Here is a 17,641-nt window from a genome sequence, read left to right as displayed (position 1 = left end):
TATTCAATAACGTCATAGCGCCGCTATAGCCTATATTTAACCACACCGATTAAAAATCATTTCACTTCCTTTTTTTATTCAATCTGATATGATGAATTATCGATCATGATAAATTAACATATTTAACCAAGATGAACTCCATCTGGATCTCTTGTAAGTACAAAGGTTTTAAATTAAGGCTTCATCTTGGCTAAATTTGTTGACTAATCATGATAGATAATGAATATAGTGTTTTGAATCAATAAGTTCATTTTTAGTAGCCCTTGAGATAACCGGTTAAGAAAGATAAAATAAAATAAAGGGTTTAATGTTGGCAAATTACATTTTGTTAAGAAGACAAAAAAGGATCCTGTCAAAAAAAAAAAAAAATGGTCATGCTATCTTGTTAAGTAGACAAAAAAGGATCCTGTCCAAAAAAAAAAAAAAAAAGACAAAAGAAATGTAATTGGAAAAAGTCTCAAGCATCAGTCAAACTGATTTGTCTCAGAACAAGGGCCCTAGAACACATTTGCTAGAAGGTAAAATCAAGAAACATTTGTGTTATAACAATTAGTGAGCTGAGTTTCAAACTATGCTTCTTTACCCGCCTCAAATCGCCCTATTCCTACTATTATAAACTCCTCCAACCTCATTTAGGTATATACACACAAGTTAAACATACAAATTAAATATTATTATTATTTTTAGCTTCAAATAGGCAATATCACAAATCAGATAGTTGATATCAAATAAAAGTCCATTTCATACAATTTTAACCACAATATTTAATTATTTCAATACAGTAAACTTTGCATAAAAGTCAATAGTGACACACTAGAAAACAAAAAACTGTTCCCAACATTTGAAAGAAGGCAACAGCATTTAAGGCTTTTGTCATCATCTCCCAACTTTTGTCACACTTTGTTTTGTCTCCTCTTCCTTTTTTTCTGCTTCTTTTATTTCCATTTGTTGAATGAGATTGCGATACGTTGAGTGGTTTATGGGGCTTATGCCAAACCCTTTTAACTCCACCTCTTGTTCTTCTTTTATGCCAATCACTTTCTGTAATGCTGAAACCTTGACTTTAAACCTTGCCTGATTTTTTGCTATTCTAGTTAGGTACTGAGAGCAAGGTTGGTTGTAAATCATACACACATGATCTGATTGTGTATTACTGAGATGTTCCAAATCCATGTAAATATTGAAACCATCCTTTTCACCATCACCCTCAACATCAATTGTAGTGATGTTGAATACAACTTGTCTACAAAGTTTGTCGTCCTCAGCAAGGAAGAAGCAAAAAACAAAGCCCAACAAAGGTGAGAGGAAAAAAGGAGAGAGATCAATAATCATATCATCCTGTGTTGTCTTGTACTCAAACCAATCTGGAACACTACTTCCATGATATACATACACTGCTTGATAAGAATCATAGTTATCTTTGTAATCAACATAACTTTCATCATAATAATCATGTTCCAGTGTCGATAAATGTTGATATGCAAACTTTATTAGATTGATTTGAATATTCAACCCAATATTTAAGAGAGAAAGTTCATCCAAGTTCAAACAATTCCAGAACTCAATCCTTTTCTTGTTTTCCCTTAATTGTTCAGCAACTGTTGAAGGGAACCATACAGTCTTCAGTGATTCACATTCAACAAGTAGAGTTTCAATTGATGAAGGAAGATCAGGTAGAACCAGAACCTTTGAGCAATCTCGTATGTCTAGTTTTCTTAGTCTTGTAAGATTCTTGATGCTTGAAGGTATGCTCTCAATTTCAGTACCACTTAAATCCAGGATTTCAACTGATACAGGAAGCTCAGGTAGAACCAGGAGCTTTGAGCAAAATCGTATGTCTAGTTTTCTTAGCCTTGTAAGATTCTTGATGCTTGAAGGTATGCTCACAATTTCAGTAAAACTTAAAACCAAGGTTTCTAGCTTGCTTTGACATCCAAAAGATGATGGCAGTGCATTGATGGGACAGCTCGATAGATCTAGTTCTACTATATTCTCTAAAGTCACTGAGAATTCACTAAGTTTATCACACCATGTAAGTGTGAGATATTTGAGGGAGCTTAAATTGGAATTGCCGGTAAATGTTGTAAGGGAATAGCAAAAACTTATGTGCAAGTTCACAAGCTTGTCAAGAGAGAAAATAGATGGATGGACCTTTCTCAACTCATGACAACCTGAGATATACAATACATTCAGATTTGTAGCTTTTGAAAAATCTGGCAACTCCTTCAGGGATAATAAATTAGAGAGTTTAGCTTCTTTTAAATTAACTAGATCCTGTTACCAACAAAAATGGTGCAATCAAATATAAGCTTAAGTAATTAATTTATAATTCCTTGAGTTAAGATAAATTTAATCTGATAGACACATATTCAATTACCTGTACTCCACACCAAAGCTTTTCCAGTCGACTATCAAAAGTTTCCAATATAACAAGATTTTCTGCAGAAAACTTCTTTGGGAATGATTTTAGAGGGTACATCCAATGAAGATATCTTAGATCAGTTGGAAAAGATTCAAGCCCTTGAGGAAAAATATCATAGTCAACTAAATTACCACAAAAATCCAAAAATTGGAGGTTGGTCATCTTATCAAATACATGAGGGCTTAACTTCAGATTCGAAAATCCAAATAATGGTACTCGGATGCTTCTAATAGCCTCAGAACCCTGCCATTAATGTAAAAGAAAATCAAAATACTTTTTACCAAAATGACTATTGTTATCTAAAAATGTCATATATGTTTACCTTGTCATTTTTCAGTACATCACAAATGTCATCACGATCCCATAGTCGACTGCGTTTTCCAGGGTCTTCACTAGATTCTTGGCGATCAACCTCCCGACCCATTTCTTGAAGAATGTCATGCATAGATACAACATTATCTTCAGAAATAGTAATAAGAGCTTTATCTTTCAACCTTTCTAACACAGCTGCCACAGAAATATCACTATCACAATCTTTCAATAAATGTTTCATGTAATCCTTTTTCAAACTCAACCCATTGAAGAAACATGCAATATCTAAAAAATACTTTTTCTCTAAACGATCAAGAATATCATAACTGAGTCTCATTGTATCATAAACTTCTTTAATTGGCAGTTTTTTAAGTTCGTCTAGCTTACTTTCCCAGAATTCTTTATTTTTCCCACGAAGCATAAGAGCCAAAACTTTAAGAACTAATGGAATTCCATCGGCATAACCGATCACCCTCTTTGATAGCTCATGGTACTCCATTTTAAGATGACTTCGTTTAAAGGCATTCGAATTGAAAAGCGCAAGTGCATCACAAGAGTCCAACTTCCCAACCTCACACAGATCATCATTATCAACTTCATTATCAATAAGTACTTGCTTATCTCTGCTTGTTACAATTATTCTACTATCTGATCGAAGCCAATCAAGAGATCCAAATAACTTCTCTAGGAGATCTGTTTTATTGACATCATCAAGAACAATAAGAACCTTCATGCGGCCGATCCGTCTCTCAATACCACTAGACAATTCTTTCACAGATTCATTTAATAGTGTAGAAAAAAGTTTTTCCTTTATAAATTCCATTCCACGTTTTTTTAACTTTTCACTCACCTTTTCCAATAAACAACAACCATCATATTTAGAACGATTTTGGCTAAATATTTTTTCTGCAATAGTTGTCTTGCCAATACCGCCCATACCCCAAATTCCAATGACACGGACCTTTTTTGACTCTTTTTGTAACAATGATTTCAAACGTGCAATTGGTTTGTTAATTCCAATAAGTCCTTTTGAGCTAACTGGGTGCTTACTCAAACTCTCCAACACACGAGTGCTGATTTTTTCAACCAGCTCGGCATCATTCCTATCCATCAAAGACAGAAAAAATATAAAAATATAAAAATGTAGCAACTGCTTTCACCTTATTTGCTTGTAAGTTTGTATTGAGAGGTTTACATGAGCAGCCATATTGCGTGTATATCTCTCTTCGTAAATACTAACAAACAAAATTATATTTAATACCTACAATATTGGAATGAGAGGCTCCTTTCGTTTTTTTTCTTTTTTCGAATAAGTCCTTTTGTTTCTTTTCAATTGGTGTTTTTTTTAGAAATGTTTGTTCCTACTGTTTAGGCTTAAATATACATTTGGTCCTTGCAAGAAAAAAAATTAAAAATTAAAAATACTTTAGCAAATTTTCTGTCCTTTAAAAAGGTCTTTGGCCTCACTTTTTCGTTGAGCTGGCATGTTTCAGTCCACGCAATTAAAAAAATAAAAATTCTGAAAATTATTTTTGAAATTAAAAAAATTTGAAAATAAATTTAAAAATCATAAAAAAATTCCGAAAAAATCTGAAAATACTTTTCCAAAAAAGAATCTGAAAAAAAAAACAACTGTTAAGATTAAAAATTTTGACAAAAAAAGTCAAAATTAAATTTTTGAAAAATAACTTTTTTTAATTTGAAAATTATATATTCATTTTTTTCAAAAATACTGACAATTATATTTTCAAAAGTTATAAACTTTGAGATTATATGATTTTAAAAATTTCCTTTTCATATTTTTATTTTCAAATTTTTATTTCCATATTTAAAAACAAAACTAATTTTACATTTTTTTTCATCTTCTAAAAAATATATAGATTTAAAAATTATATAATTGAAAAAAAAATTGGAATTTTTTTTCTGATTTTTTTATTTTTTGAAATGTTTGAAGTTTTTTAATTTTTAAAAACTATTTTCAAAATTAAAAAAAAAACAAAATTTGTTTTTAATTATGTGGCATGTGGCAAAAGTTGCACAGTCAGCAACTACCACGTGGGCAAAGCCATGCCATATCAGCTTTAAAGTGGGGCCAGCGACTTTTTTAAAAGACAGAAAATTTTGCAAGGATTATTTTAAAACAAAAAAAATTGCTAGGACCAAATGCATATTTAAGCCTCCTATTTATTTACTTGTAATTTTGGTAGTTCAATGCAATAAGTTAATACATTTAACTAGTTATTGCAGAAACATAAATAGATGAAATGAATCTCTCAAAAAAAAAAAATAGATGAAATGAAATACATCATCCGTCTCATTTTAACTGTCCTATTGAGCTTGTTGAGTTGTGCACGATTCTTAGTGAAATAATTTGTTGAGTTGATTTTAATTGTAAATTTAGCATCATTTATTAAAATATTCTTATTAACTAAAGTTAATGTTGTAGTTAAGTGTTATGAAATTAAATAAATAAGAATATATGAGTGAAAACAATAATAAATATTGCACTGATATTCAAAAGTGATACTCCCTCCGGTCTTATTTATAAGAAACATTTGACTTTTTTGATTCATTGCATAAATGATGTAATTGGTCTATATTCTAGACAAGATACATCAATTATTCAATGAATCTAAAAAGTCAAATTTTTCTTATAAATAGGACCAGATGGAGTAATTACTTTGGCACAGAGAAAAAAAAAAGTAAAGTTACAAATAAAATGAGACAAGGAAGTAATAAATAGTTAAGGATGTTATAACTTATATGAAAATGACAAAAATTTCATCAAAATAAACAAAATTGATTGGTTTTCTTAATTAGTGTACATAAACTTAAAGCAAAATCTTAAAACTTAACCAAACAATTTATATGGGTAATGAACTCCATCAAATAACGAATTGTTTGATTTTTTAGTGGAACAATTCTCTTACGTCATGAGCTGACTTTGAATTACCAAGACTAATTTCCCTTGTTAACGGAAGGTTAACACCCAAAACAAAAAGCTCTAAATCACATGTATAATTGAGGCACTTATTAACTTGTTTTGCAAGTTATCTCATAAAAGCTCTAAATTAATAGAAAAATAGCCCAAAAGCTCTAAATCACATGAAAAGCTTTAATTTAATTTGGATTTTTTATAATTTTTTCAAAAGTTTCAAAATATAGTAACAACCCTTTTCAGCTCTTTGGGCTGGCTTTTTCTTTTAAAAAATGCCGTCAATTTTCAATTCAAATAACACATGTAACAAATAGATAAGAATAAATTTAAATATTAAAAAAAAAGTAACAAACACCATATAAATATATATATATATATATATATATATATATATATATATATAACAAACTAGATAAATATATTTATACTTACTTTTTCTTTATCCCGATTATACTCTTAAATAATTTTTCCTATAATAAAGATTGTTGTTGGTGTCATTAAAATCAAAGAATTTTGATTATTTTTTTGTTATATTGTTGGTGTCATTGAAATAGATAATCATGGTTATTTGGTTTGTTATAACTTGATAGAAACAAACATTTATATTTTTTAATTTTAATCAAAATCAAAATTTCATAAAAAAATCACCGATCATAATTTTTTTCACAGGGGGCAAACCGGAACTCGCTTAAATTACAGGGGGTAAAGACATATTAACCCTAAATTTTAATAACCCAATGTTATGTAGCTGATGTGATAAAATTTCAAAAACTAATGAAATTATATATATATATATATATATGTATATATATATATATATATATGTGTATATATATATATATGGGTTTTGCTAGAAGACACTTTTTATGAAGGTGTCTTTTAGCAAATTATAACTAAAAAGTGGAAATCACACCTTGAGGTGTGGTTTGGTAAAAGACACCTTCATAGGTGGCTTCTAGCAAAACCCTATATATGTGTGTGTATATATAGACACACACACACACACACACACACACACACACACACACACACACATAGGGTTATGTTACAAGCCACCCTTTGGTGGTGTCTTTTATCAAGTCACACCTCAAGGTGTGATTTTCACTTTTTAGTTATAACTTTGATAAAAGACACCTTCATAAAAAGTAGTTGGTGTCTTTTAACAAATGCTCATAGAGTAACTTGATAAAAGACACCTTCATAAAAAGTGTCTTCTATCATAACCCATATATATATATAAAGCAACTCTTTCTCGAACCCTATGTATGCCAGAGCTTTGTGCATCAGAGTGCCATTTATATAAAAATAAAGCAACTCATATTAACTTTTATCAGACCTTTTTTGGACAAAACATTACCCTTAATCCTTTAATTACTTTTTAAATTCAATTTTTTTTAAAGACCGAATTAACCCACTCAATTTGGCAGAAAATAAAATCTGAAATCTTAAGAAGAACATTCATCGAGATCTCAATGCAACACCATTAGATAAGTGGGTTTTTTCAAATTCAAACTTAAATCTTATCCTATGTCAAAATCATAGGAAATTATTAAACTAATTATATTTTAGCTCAATATTTGTTTCTACAAATTTGTCCTTAATGATCTAAACTTCTTTTCCTTCGAAAAATGTATTATTGAATTAAACTAAAGTAAATATTTTACAATATGCAAAGAAATACAAAAGAAAAAATGTGGATAATCGTATCCATCTTTCCCTTAATATATATAAAAAGGGGATATCTATAAAAAAAATGTATGGGTTGAAAGAACTAACCGAGAACTTGATGTAAATCCCGACAATGTTGCACATGTTTCCAAAGCATGTCTCCAGCTCTGCACCTTGGATAAACTATACCTTTTTTTAAGTTCAACAAATGCTTTTTCATAGCTCTTCCTTTGATGTCGTACATCTGTGGGTTCTACTCCATAGAAAATAGGTATTACAATCTGTCCATATTTCTCTTTGCACTCCATTATTTTCACAAGTTCATCTAAACACCAATGTGAAGAAGCATAGTTTTCTGAGAATATGATCAATGAAATATATGATCCTTTAATTGCTTCAAATAGTGAAGGTTCTATTTCATCTCCCGTCTTAAGTATCTGATCAGTAAAGGTATATATTTGCTTTTGTGAAAAATCCTTAACCAAATGGCTAAGAAATTTTTTGCGGATGTCCTCGCCTCTAAAGCTTACAAAAACATCATACTTTGAATGAGGAGCATTGTTATTTGACATTGCATTTTCTGCTACACCCTTCAACTTGTTAACAAAGAATGTATTAGATTCTTCACAAAAATTTAGGTGAGATCTCAATAACATAAACAAGATACAACAACAATTAAATTTTTTTTGCTTAAAGTTACAAAAGAATCATTTTTCTCAATGTAAACCAAGACTGGGTTTGAAAATAAAACACTATTTGAAAGATAAAGTTGCAATCAAAATAACATATCAGCTTTTGTATTTAATACTCATATTATTACATGTTCATGTACTAATTCTTGTAGTATTAGGATAATGGGTAAAGTAAAGGCTAATGATATAGGAGTCTTCACTGAGTTTATGAATAGAAGCAGAAGCACGTAGTATTTCCCATGCAAATTAATAGAAGCTTGAATCAGAGGCAATTCTAAGATGTTAAAACTCATAAAAGTTTATTATTACCTCAGCCTCAGGAGTAGCACCCTCCTCACCACGACTTCTTTGACCACGGCGCAATAATGAAGCAGTAACTTTGAGGAGGCACGAGAGAGCAATGATCCATCCCAAACGGTTCATCATCACTAAAAATGGAATGGCTATGTTTGCTAGAGATCTGTTTCAACTTTATCTCATATGGAATGGAAGAAGCAATGTCATGTTATTCCCCTTAGAGTTTAAAGTTCGAACTCATATACATATTCACACTTAGCATTGGATCCTATATATATATATATATATATATATATATATATATATATATATATATATATATATGGGTTTTGATAGAAGACACCTTTTATGAAGGTGTCTTTTATCAAGTTATTCTATGAGCATTTGTTAAAAGACACCAACTACTTTTTATGAAGGTGTCTTTTAGCAAAGTTATAACTAAAAAGTGAAAATCACACCTTGAGGTATGACTTGATAAAAGACACTTTCAAAGGGTGGCTTGTAACAAAACCCTATATATATAGAGAGGAGGTATTAGTTGTTGCCGTAAGACAAAAAGAACATTTAACCAACAAACTTCTCTTTCTACAAAGATAATTCCTCTATCTACTCTCTCTATTATCTCATGAACAACGCTGCCTATCACCATCTTCTCCGGCGAATTGTTCTTCTCCGTCGCGGTGGCCGGTGGTGGAACCACCGCGCTGGAGTTACAAAACTCCGTCGTTTCAAAAAGTTTTCACATATTTAAACATCCTTTTCTTCCCTCTATTCATTTTTGAAATCAGTTTTTAGCAAAAACATTTAACAAAGACTAGATCTAGAAATTACAGTAAAGTAAAATTTCTCAATCCTTTTCAAAAACAACAAAACCAGAGACGACGTTAAAAGCTCAGATCAGTGTAATAGCATGTTAACTCGGTTCGAATCGGAGAAAAAGAATCTTCGGAAAACTTCAAAAATGCTCGATGTCCTTTTGTTTTTGACCTTCTTCTCACTTCTGGATTCGTTCTCAGTTTACGCTCTTCTCCTTTGATGCGCGAGATTTGGTGTACACAAGCTTGGAAACGGTTCCGTTTTGCTCCTTCTTCCCTGTCCGAACAGCTTCTGTATGTATGAATCTGGCTCGGTTTCTGTTGTTGGAATCGAAAATGAATGGTGTGGTTATGGCTATGTTTGAATCTGACGTTGAATGGGTTGAAAAGAAACAATGCGTTGTTGTGATTCGAATTCGGTTTGAAGTTGTTGTGAGTGTGGAATTCGAACTGTTTGTGATGTTACTGTTGTTGGAAGAGAGTTTTGATGATGATGATTGTGATGAACTAGAAATGATAATTGCTGGAAAATGTTCCTAGTGTTCTTGATGATTTTTTTTTTGATGATTTTGTGTTTTGATCTATTTTTGGGCCCTGCCGAACACTAGATCGGTGTAGGAGTGGAGAGAGAGGCGGAGGAGAGAGACACGGGCAGTTCTGTTTTCAATTGCACAAGAAAACCATTAAGTACATCTAATGGTTTTAGAGTACAACTCACAGAAACCATTCCGACAGCAAAATGGTTTTGGAGTCCAACTCACGGAAACCATTTTCACTGCAAAATGGTTTTGGAGTACAACTCACAGAAACCATTTCCACAGCAAAATGGTTTTGAAACCAACTCACAGAAACCATACCCATAGCAAAACCATTAGACAATTATTTTTGTTTATCATAGAAGACTATTAAAACCATTAAACCATAATTACGGTTTCAGTAATATTTCAGTGTATAACATCTTAATCATTATTCAAAACCATCTAACAATAATAATTTCATTAAAAACCATTACACAATTATCTTGGTTTCACATACATGATTATCAAAACCATTAAACCATAATTATGGTTTCAGTAATAATTTTAGTGTATAACATCTTAAACAACGTTCCAGTAAAGAAACTCATAATCCATACTCATTTCTCTCTCTAACTCATAAAAAGCTCTCATCTCTCTATAAAACAAAGAAACAGCACCGCCGGCAAAAGCCTTCTTCTCCGACGAGACTTTTTTTTTTTTTCATTTCCGAATTAAAATTTCCATTGAAGCGTGATTATGAAGGTATTTTGTTTTACATTATCAGCAACTAAATCAATGAAAAATGTTTTTTTAATAATAATGAATTATTACTGTTCTTCATGTTTTATGAGAATTATTATATGATAATAATATGTGATAATTACTTGATTTGGTGTATTGTCTATCATTTAGAATCGCTTAATTCTGGTTTTTTGTTTTTAGGTATACTTTTGTTGCTCTTTTGCATTTATATGTGTTTTTATGCCCTGTGTCATTGAAACTGGTTGTTGATATTGTCAGCGGTAGAATTAGAAAACAATTGGGGTGTAGAAAGGTTAAATTGTTTTTGTTGGACTAGGTGTTAATGGGCTGGACTTATGCATGACTTATTAGAATTAAGTTTTCACTTAAGGTGTAGAAAGCAATTATGTTGGATGTAGAAAGCAATTATGCACGGTGCATAAGGATCTCCTTATGCACCATAACCACCCTTCATTGTCATGCAACACAAATCCGCCTCTTCTAAAGTGAATAATCTCAAACGTCTATTAACAAATCAAAAATAGACAATATAGATACATCACATCAACTCATGAGTTTCTTAAAATAACTATTTATATTTAAATTTATAATGGCTTATTTTTAAACTAACTTAAATATAAACTAATTTTGTGCGAGATGTATTTTTTTATGTAAATTGATTTTTGATTTACTTTAAAATATTTTTTTATTGAAATTTTGTAAATTTCGTGTGTCATGCTAGTTCATTATATCACTAAAACAATATTGCCTAAATGAAGATACATTCATAGCTCGTGTCATGATTGAAGAAACACGCACACACGAGAAGTTACGGTGGTGAACGGCGGAGCTTGGTGGTGGTGGAGTCCTCGGAACCGAGTTGAATGTATAAAAGGATTACTTCAAAGAGTTACATGTTTAATAAACATGAATTCAAAGTAAGTAATTATTTGAACCGACTCTCTTGAGCTTTTTTAAAAATATAACTGTTATATTTAAATTTATGATGACTTATTTTTCAACTAATTTGAATATAAACTAATTTTGTGTGAGATGTATTTTTTTATGTAAATTAATTTTTAATTTACTTTCAAATGGTTTTTTTTATTAATATTTTATCAATACATTAATTTCGCGTGTCATGCTACTTCGTATAGTAAGCGCTAAAATAATATTTCCTCTCAAAAAAAATTCATAGCTCGTGTCATGATCAAAGAAATTCGCACACGTGAGAAATTACGATGGTGAACGGCAGAGCTTGGTGGTGGTGGAGTCGTCGGAGCTGAGCTGAATATGTATTTTTTATTTTTTTATTTTAAAGAAAAAAGCTGAGTTGAATGTATAGAACTATAGAAGGGTTACTTCAAAGAGTTATAGGTTTAATAAACATGAATTCAAAGTAAGTAATATTTTGAGATCGACCTTACTTCAATTGAGACAAGCATATACCTTTTTTTGAATGATTATTGCTTATTGACGTTTATCTATTTTTGAACTGGGCATATATAGTACATAGCACATGCACAATAGTTTAAAGCTTGACTTGTAGTATGTGCTTTTTCTTATTCTTCTGCTCGATCTTTCCTATGTCACTTTCATCCTTTAAATACATGTCTCATAACCAATTTTAATATTTCTTCCGTCCAATATTAACGACTCTGTCACACATATCAATGTATATTTTTTATCTTTAATTATTTATTAAAAAAATGAAAATTTAATATTTGAAAAATATTCATCGAGACAAATCGAACATTTTATATGATATTATTTATCTTTTTATATTAGTAGAAAATATGATCAAAATATGTCAGGTCAATAGTGCACAATGTCAACTAAATCATCTAATATAAGATGGAAGGGAGTACCATCATTCACCCAAATACTTTACTTTATTTTATTTATTTTTTAATTTAAAAGTTTCAATGAGTTAGATCTAGGAGATGACAAACAAATCTTTAATGATACTCCCTCCATTTCAAAATGAGTGTCGTTTTAGGTGTTTACACACATATTAAGAAATGCAATGATTAAAAGAAAGAGAATCGTTATTTTACCAAATTATCCTTATTAACTACTCCCTCTGGTCATATTTATAAGCAAAAAAACACTTTTTAGATTCATTCAATATTTAATGTATTTGGTCAATATATAGACCAAATACATTATGTATTCAATGAACCTAAAAAATACATTTTTGCTTATAAATGTGACCGGAGGGAGTATTTGTTAGTTTTAAAAGTAATACTTTGGGAGTAGTGTGCTGAGTATTAATTGAAGGGTACAATTGAAAAAAAAAGTTATTATTGCATTGGAAACTGAAAGCGACATTAATTTTGAAACAATTTTTTTTTTGCTAAAGCGACACTCATTTTGAAACGGAGGGAGTATATATCAACGAATGAAATCCAGCACAACACTAGGTTGGTAGTTTCCCGTATAATAAAAAGGGTAGTGTTAACGTGTGCCCTAAGGACACAAGCTAAGAATCTAAAAATGAAATTAAATCATAAATTATGTCTTGAAAAGATAAGATTTAAAATTTATAAAATATTGAATACATAATTTCCGATTAAATGTTTTTATCTTTGGTTTCTTAACCCTTGAGGCCACACAAGTTAACATTTCCCTAATAAAAATCTTAACATAATTTTATAATTTATATTTACCTGCTTGATAATGTTTTTATGTGTTAATTTTTTTTCTTTCAAAAGAGTAATATTTTCTTTTAGTTCGTTTAAAAATAACATTGATACCGTGGATATCTTCAGATACTCGAAGATATACGTCGAACAGGTTACATAAATAACCCTTTTATCCCGTAGGATAATTAGCAAATGATTACTATTTATGTATATGGATTCTCCTATTCTACTTTTGTTGGAATAACTTCTTGGACAACCAATATATACAAAAAAAATTAGGTAGTTAAACAACCAAAACAATAGAGAGAGAAAGTAAAAACATAGTATGAGTATAAGAGAGAAAGTTATCACAAAAATTATTAAAAAAAATGATTGCAATTATATCATTTCTCATTTGGGTAAATGATGATAAGAAAATTGAAGGATGAAAGTGACATAGAAAAGATGGAGTAGAAGACTAAGAAAAAGCACAATACTAAAAGTCAAGCATTAAACTATTGTGCATGTGATATGTACTATGCATGCCCCCATTCAAAAATAGATAAACGACAATAAGGAATAATCACTCAAAAATAGTATGCTTGCCTCAATTGAAGTCAGGTCAGTATCAAATAATTACTTACAAAATAGTATGCTTGCCTCAATTGAAGTCAGGTCAGTATCAAATAATTACTTACATTGAATTCATGTTTATTAATTAAACCTGTCTTTGAAGTTATAATCCTTCTATACATTCAACTCGGCCGTATACTTCTCGCATGGCCATTCCAAACATTAGACCGCTAAATATGATTTTACTCTCCAGAATTGTTCAATCATTCTTCCTTTTCTTTTTTGTTTTTATGCAAGTGTGTGTTTACAAATTTTAAAATTGTATTATGAGCGTTCCTTTGGTCTTATAAAAAAAAAAAAATCAATGTTCCTTTGCCTCATGAGTGGGCAATAAAACCTATCATCTTTCCCCACCTTTCTCCTTAAAAAAATAAAAAATAAAAAATCTTTCTCCACCTTTTTTTTTTCTTTCTACTGCGTCTTATTCAATTATATAGTCCTGAACAAAATGAAGTGTTTTTAAATGCGTTTTGAAGGGTGTTTAACGTTATTCGGATTATAATATTTGTAGGGTATGTGAGAAATTGGTAGGATGGAAAAAGAAAGTTGCCTAATAAAAAACAATTGGGCATGTAAGCGTGTTTCCTTCGTGATTGGGTTGGGTTAATATAATTTAAGTTGTTATATTTTCCACCCTATGTGTTTCGCAAGCGGTCTCTTTTTTTTTCCTCAAAATACCCTTTGTTCGGCAAATATAAATTGAACCATGTTTCGGCCAATATAATATGAAACCTTATATTGCTGATAGTTGCAGAACATCATTGACATATAATATTAAGATTGTGTAATTTAAAATGACCAAAATTAAAAGAGACAAAAACGAATAAAACTCTCATTTTAAAATTAAAAGAGACAAAAACGAATAAAACTCTCATTTTATTACTAGATCATATATAATACCGAACTTCAAACTATTAGATTTCATTTCCTTAAGAACGGAAGAGTTAAAAAAAATGTATGTATAGTTTGTAGTTGGTAAATTACATTTAGAAGTTGTTTGAATAAAGAATTAGGTACTTATAGAGGAAACATAAGCATCTTAGTTTATATAGCAATTGAAAAACATTAATTATTCATCTAGTCTAGTTATAAAAGAACACTTGATATATAAAACAAAATCCTCACACCCTATATATGTAAAATCAATGAACAAATAAAACGATTTTACTGCCAAATCCAAACAAATCATGATCTCTAATAACTAAGATTTCAAGTTGATCAAAATCATTCACAACATCTTAAATAATAAGAACCGAATCCTAGTTTTAACATAATATGAGGCAATCTATTTGTAATGTCAACTCTAACAGCTTCATCTAATAGTGCAGAAATAAGCTTTTCTTTCAAGTAAACCATTCCATGTTTTGCTGATTCTTCCCTTATGGTTTCTAGACATACCCCAAATCCCAACAACAAGAACATCTTTTGACTCTTGGCTTAACAATGATTTTAGATGTGCAATTTGTTTGCCAATTCCAGTGAGTCCTTTTGAGCTAACTAGGTGCTTATTGTTCAAATTTATCAACACACATTTGATGATAGATCTTTAAGAAGTTGGACATCATTCCTTTACAACAAAAGGAGACACAAAGTCTAAGATTCAATTGAAGTTTTTTGTGAGACTGAAATATATATGGTGTGACTTTGGTATATCTAACTATTAAAATTGATAGGCTAACTTGTGCTGTAAGTAACAGCTCAAATGGTACAAGTGATGGGCGAAGTGGCTAACAAAGTGGTCTCCAAATTAAATCCTAGAGCATGATTACCAGCTTGCATCATTGACTAATATATGTTGAAAATTCACAACTCAAAAGCTGCACTTTCAAGTGAAAACATTCACTTGGTGATAATTTGCATAAATTTATCTTAATAATGCAGGCCAAATAGTCTAAAAAATTATGAGGTGAAAAAAAAAAAAAAAAAAAACTTACCGAAAATCTGATGACTTAATTCCAGATAAATTGGCAGATTTGTTTAAAGCATGTCTCCAAATTTGCACCTTGGTGGATCTATACACTCTTTGGTGTTCAACAAACGCATTTTCATAACTCTTCATTTGATATCTTACATCTGTAGGATCTACCTGATAAAAAATAGGTATAACGATCTGTCCATATTTCTCCCTGCATTGAAGTATTGTAACAAGTTCTTCCAAACACCAAGATGAAGAAGCATAGTCTTCTGAGAATATGATCAAGGAAATTAATGATCCTTCAATTCCTCTGACAAGTGATTGTGGTATTTCATCGCCCCTCTTAAGTTCATCATCTACAAAGGCTTTTATTTTCTTTCGACGAAAAGCATCAATCAAATGACTTAGAAAATCCCCGCGGATGTCTTTGCCTCGAAAGCTAACAAAAACATCATATTGTGTTGTTGTATTTATTGAAATTGAAGAAAATTGAGAACTTATATGAGGCCCCAAACGTATCGCTTTTGTGAAATATTGGGAATTAACAGTCGAAATTCCTTTCTCTGTAAACAGAATGAAAATAAGCATTGTTGAAGGAAAAAAAAACTGATAGAGTGCATATTTAATGTGTTACTTACTTGAATATGGTGTTTCATGCCAACATGATAATCTTCCAAATTTCTGAATTGAACCAACCGCTGCAGTTATATACCTCCGCAATACAAAACCATGCACCATACTCATTTGTGGAATATTTACTGATATTGAATTTTTCCACTATAGCCTATAATGTTAGAAATAATCAAGAGACAATAAAATATAAAATATTATACTTAAAAATCCTATAAGATTAGAACTCTAGATCACTTTTTGCCTTTGCCCCCTTATATCAGAATATGGGAGTCATGGTAATCTTAAAGAGAAAGCCTCAATTGAGGATAGCAGCAAATAGCAATTTGTTCAAATTCCACTACGCGACACTGTTATGGCGGCCAATTTCAAAATACCTTGTACTATATAGCGCATCATGGAACAATAGTAGATTGTTCAAATTTTACTATTCAATAGCATCATAGCGCCGCTATATAGCCTCTATTTAATCACACCGATTAAAAATCATTTGACTTCATTTTTGATTCAATCTGATATGATGAATTATCGATCATGATAAATTAACATATTTAACCAAGATAAACTCCATCTGGATCTCTTGAACATAATGTTTACAAACAAGTAACAAAGAAAGCTATTTCTCAACTTGATCTTTAACATTCTTCTTTTATTTGCAAGTAATATTACTGACCTTTTAGGAATGAGATTGCACTCTTTCTCCTATATGTTGAAACTTCATCCTCATGACCTGTACTGTCTAGTAGAAGGAAGAAGTAACATCAGTTGACCTTACACCGAGTTTAATGTTCCTTTGTAACAGTTTTTTGCAAAAAAATAAAATAAAATACTAGGAAGCAATTACTAACCTTCAATGATTTGTCTGCTAGAGATCTGTTTAACACTCCCACAGAGGATTGGATTTGTATATTAGAGAAATATTAACGTCACCAATATTTAAATATAAAATAGTTAAACAATTGCATGGCAGGGAGAAACGTTGACTTGCCAAACAGTATAGTTGAAGTTATCTATATGAACCATGTGACTTGCACTTTCCTTTAAATTTAAATATATTAAATATTAATAACATCCTTTTTTTAATAATGGTGGTTGAATGAGTTTGATTCCTCTATTTTAAATTCTCTTTCATTTTCTCTCAGTCTTTTCAATCTCACTCTTAGCCTTGTTTCTTTCTTGACTTGAAAAAAGGAATGTCTATTTTTCAGTTTTCTAATAATTTTCCTCTTCGTTAAGAGAAAGATAGGGAAGATCAAAAGAGAGTTTGATTGAGAGGATCTAAAATCTTTACAATAATATTATTTTTAATGGTTAAGGTCCCTGGAGAGAGTCCCTTCTACAAGCTCTGAAATTTAATTTTACGCAATCTCAAACGGCACAACAACACACTTCAATGGTAAAAAACAATAAGTTTGAGACCTTATTTTTAAGGTACT

General features: G+C 30.5%; 2 protein-coding genes across 4 annotated transcripts; both read right to left on the bottom strand.

Annotated features, from left to right (window-relative positions):
• Nucleotides 1-703: 703 nt before the first annotated feature.
• Nucleotides 704-8,593, bottom strand: LOC146926244 (disease resistance protein RML1A-like). 2 transcript variants are annotated; one of them, XM_085758630.1, is made up of 5 exons: nucleotides 8,342-8,593; nucleotides 7,449-7,936; nucleotides 2,745-3,837; nucleotides 2,378-2,665; nucleotides 704-2,274 (listed from the first exon to the last, which is right to left on the bottom strand). In XM_085758630.1, exons 1-5 carry the CDS (start codon nucleotides 8,456-8,458, stop codon nucleotides 877-879), a joined length of 3,384 nt encoding a protein of 1,127 aa, XP_085614756.1. In that variant the 5' UTR covers nucleotides 8,459-8,593; the 3' UTR covers nucleotides 704-876. The 2 variants fall into 2 exon arrangements, with proteins under 2 accessions (XP_085614756.1, XP_085614757.1); XM_085758631.1 differs by having other exon boundaries at nucleotides 7,449-7,930.
• Nucleotides 8,594-14,749: 6,156 nt separating this feature from the next.
• Nucleotides 14,750-17,406, bottom strand: LOC146926243 (toll/interleukin-1 receptor-like protein). 2 transcript variants are annotated; one of them, XM_085758643.1, is made up of 5 exons: nucleotides 17,054-17,406; nucleotides 16,879-16,944; nucleotides 16,214-16,359; nucleotides 15,595-16,138; nucleotides 14,750-15,477 (listed from the first exon to the last, which is right to left on the bottom strand). In XM_085758643.1, exons 3-5 carry the CDS (start codon nucleotides 16,317-16,319, stop codon nucleotides 15,471-15,473), a joined length of 657 nt encoding a protein of 218 aa, XP_085614769.1. In that variant the 5' UTR covers nucleotides 16,320-16,359; nucleotides 16,879-16,944; nucleotides 17,054-17,406; the 3' UTR covers nucleotides 14,750-15,470. The 2 variants fall into 2 exon arrangements, with proteins under 2 accessions (XP_085614769.1, XP_085614768.1); XM_085758642.1 differs by having other exon boundaries at nucleotides 14,750-15,227.
• Between the last annotated feature and the right edge of the window lie 235 nt (nucleotides 17,407-17,641).

Source organism: Medicago sativa, chromosome 4 (genome assembly GCF_051527215.1).
Source record: "Medicago sativa cultivar Bolivia chromosome 4, Bolivia_mono, whole genome shotgun sequence".
Lineage (NCBI taxonomy): Eukaryota > Viridiplantae > Streptophyta > Magnoliopsida > Fabales > Fabaceae > Medicago > Medicago sativa.
Note: the sequence above shows the minus strand (reverse complement) of the source record. Positions and strands in the feature narration are given on the sequence as shown.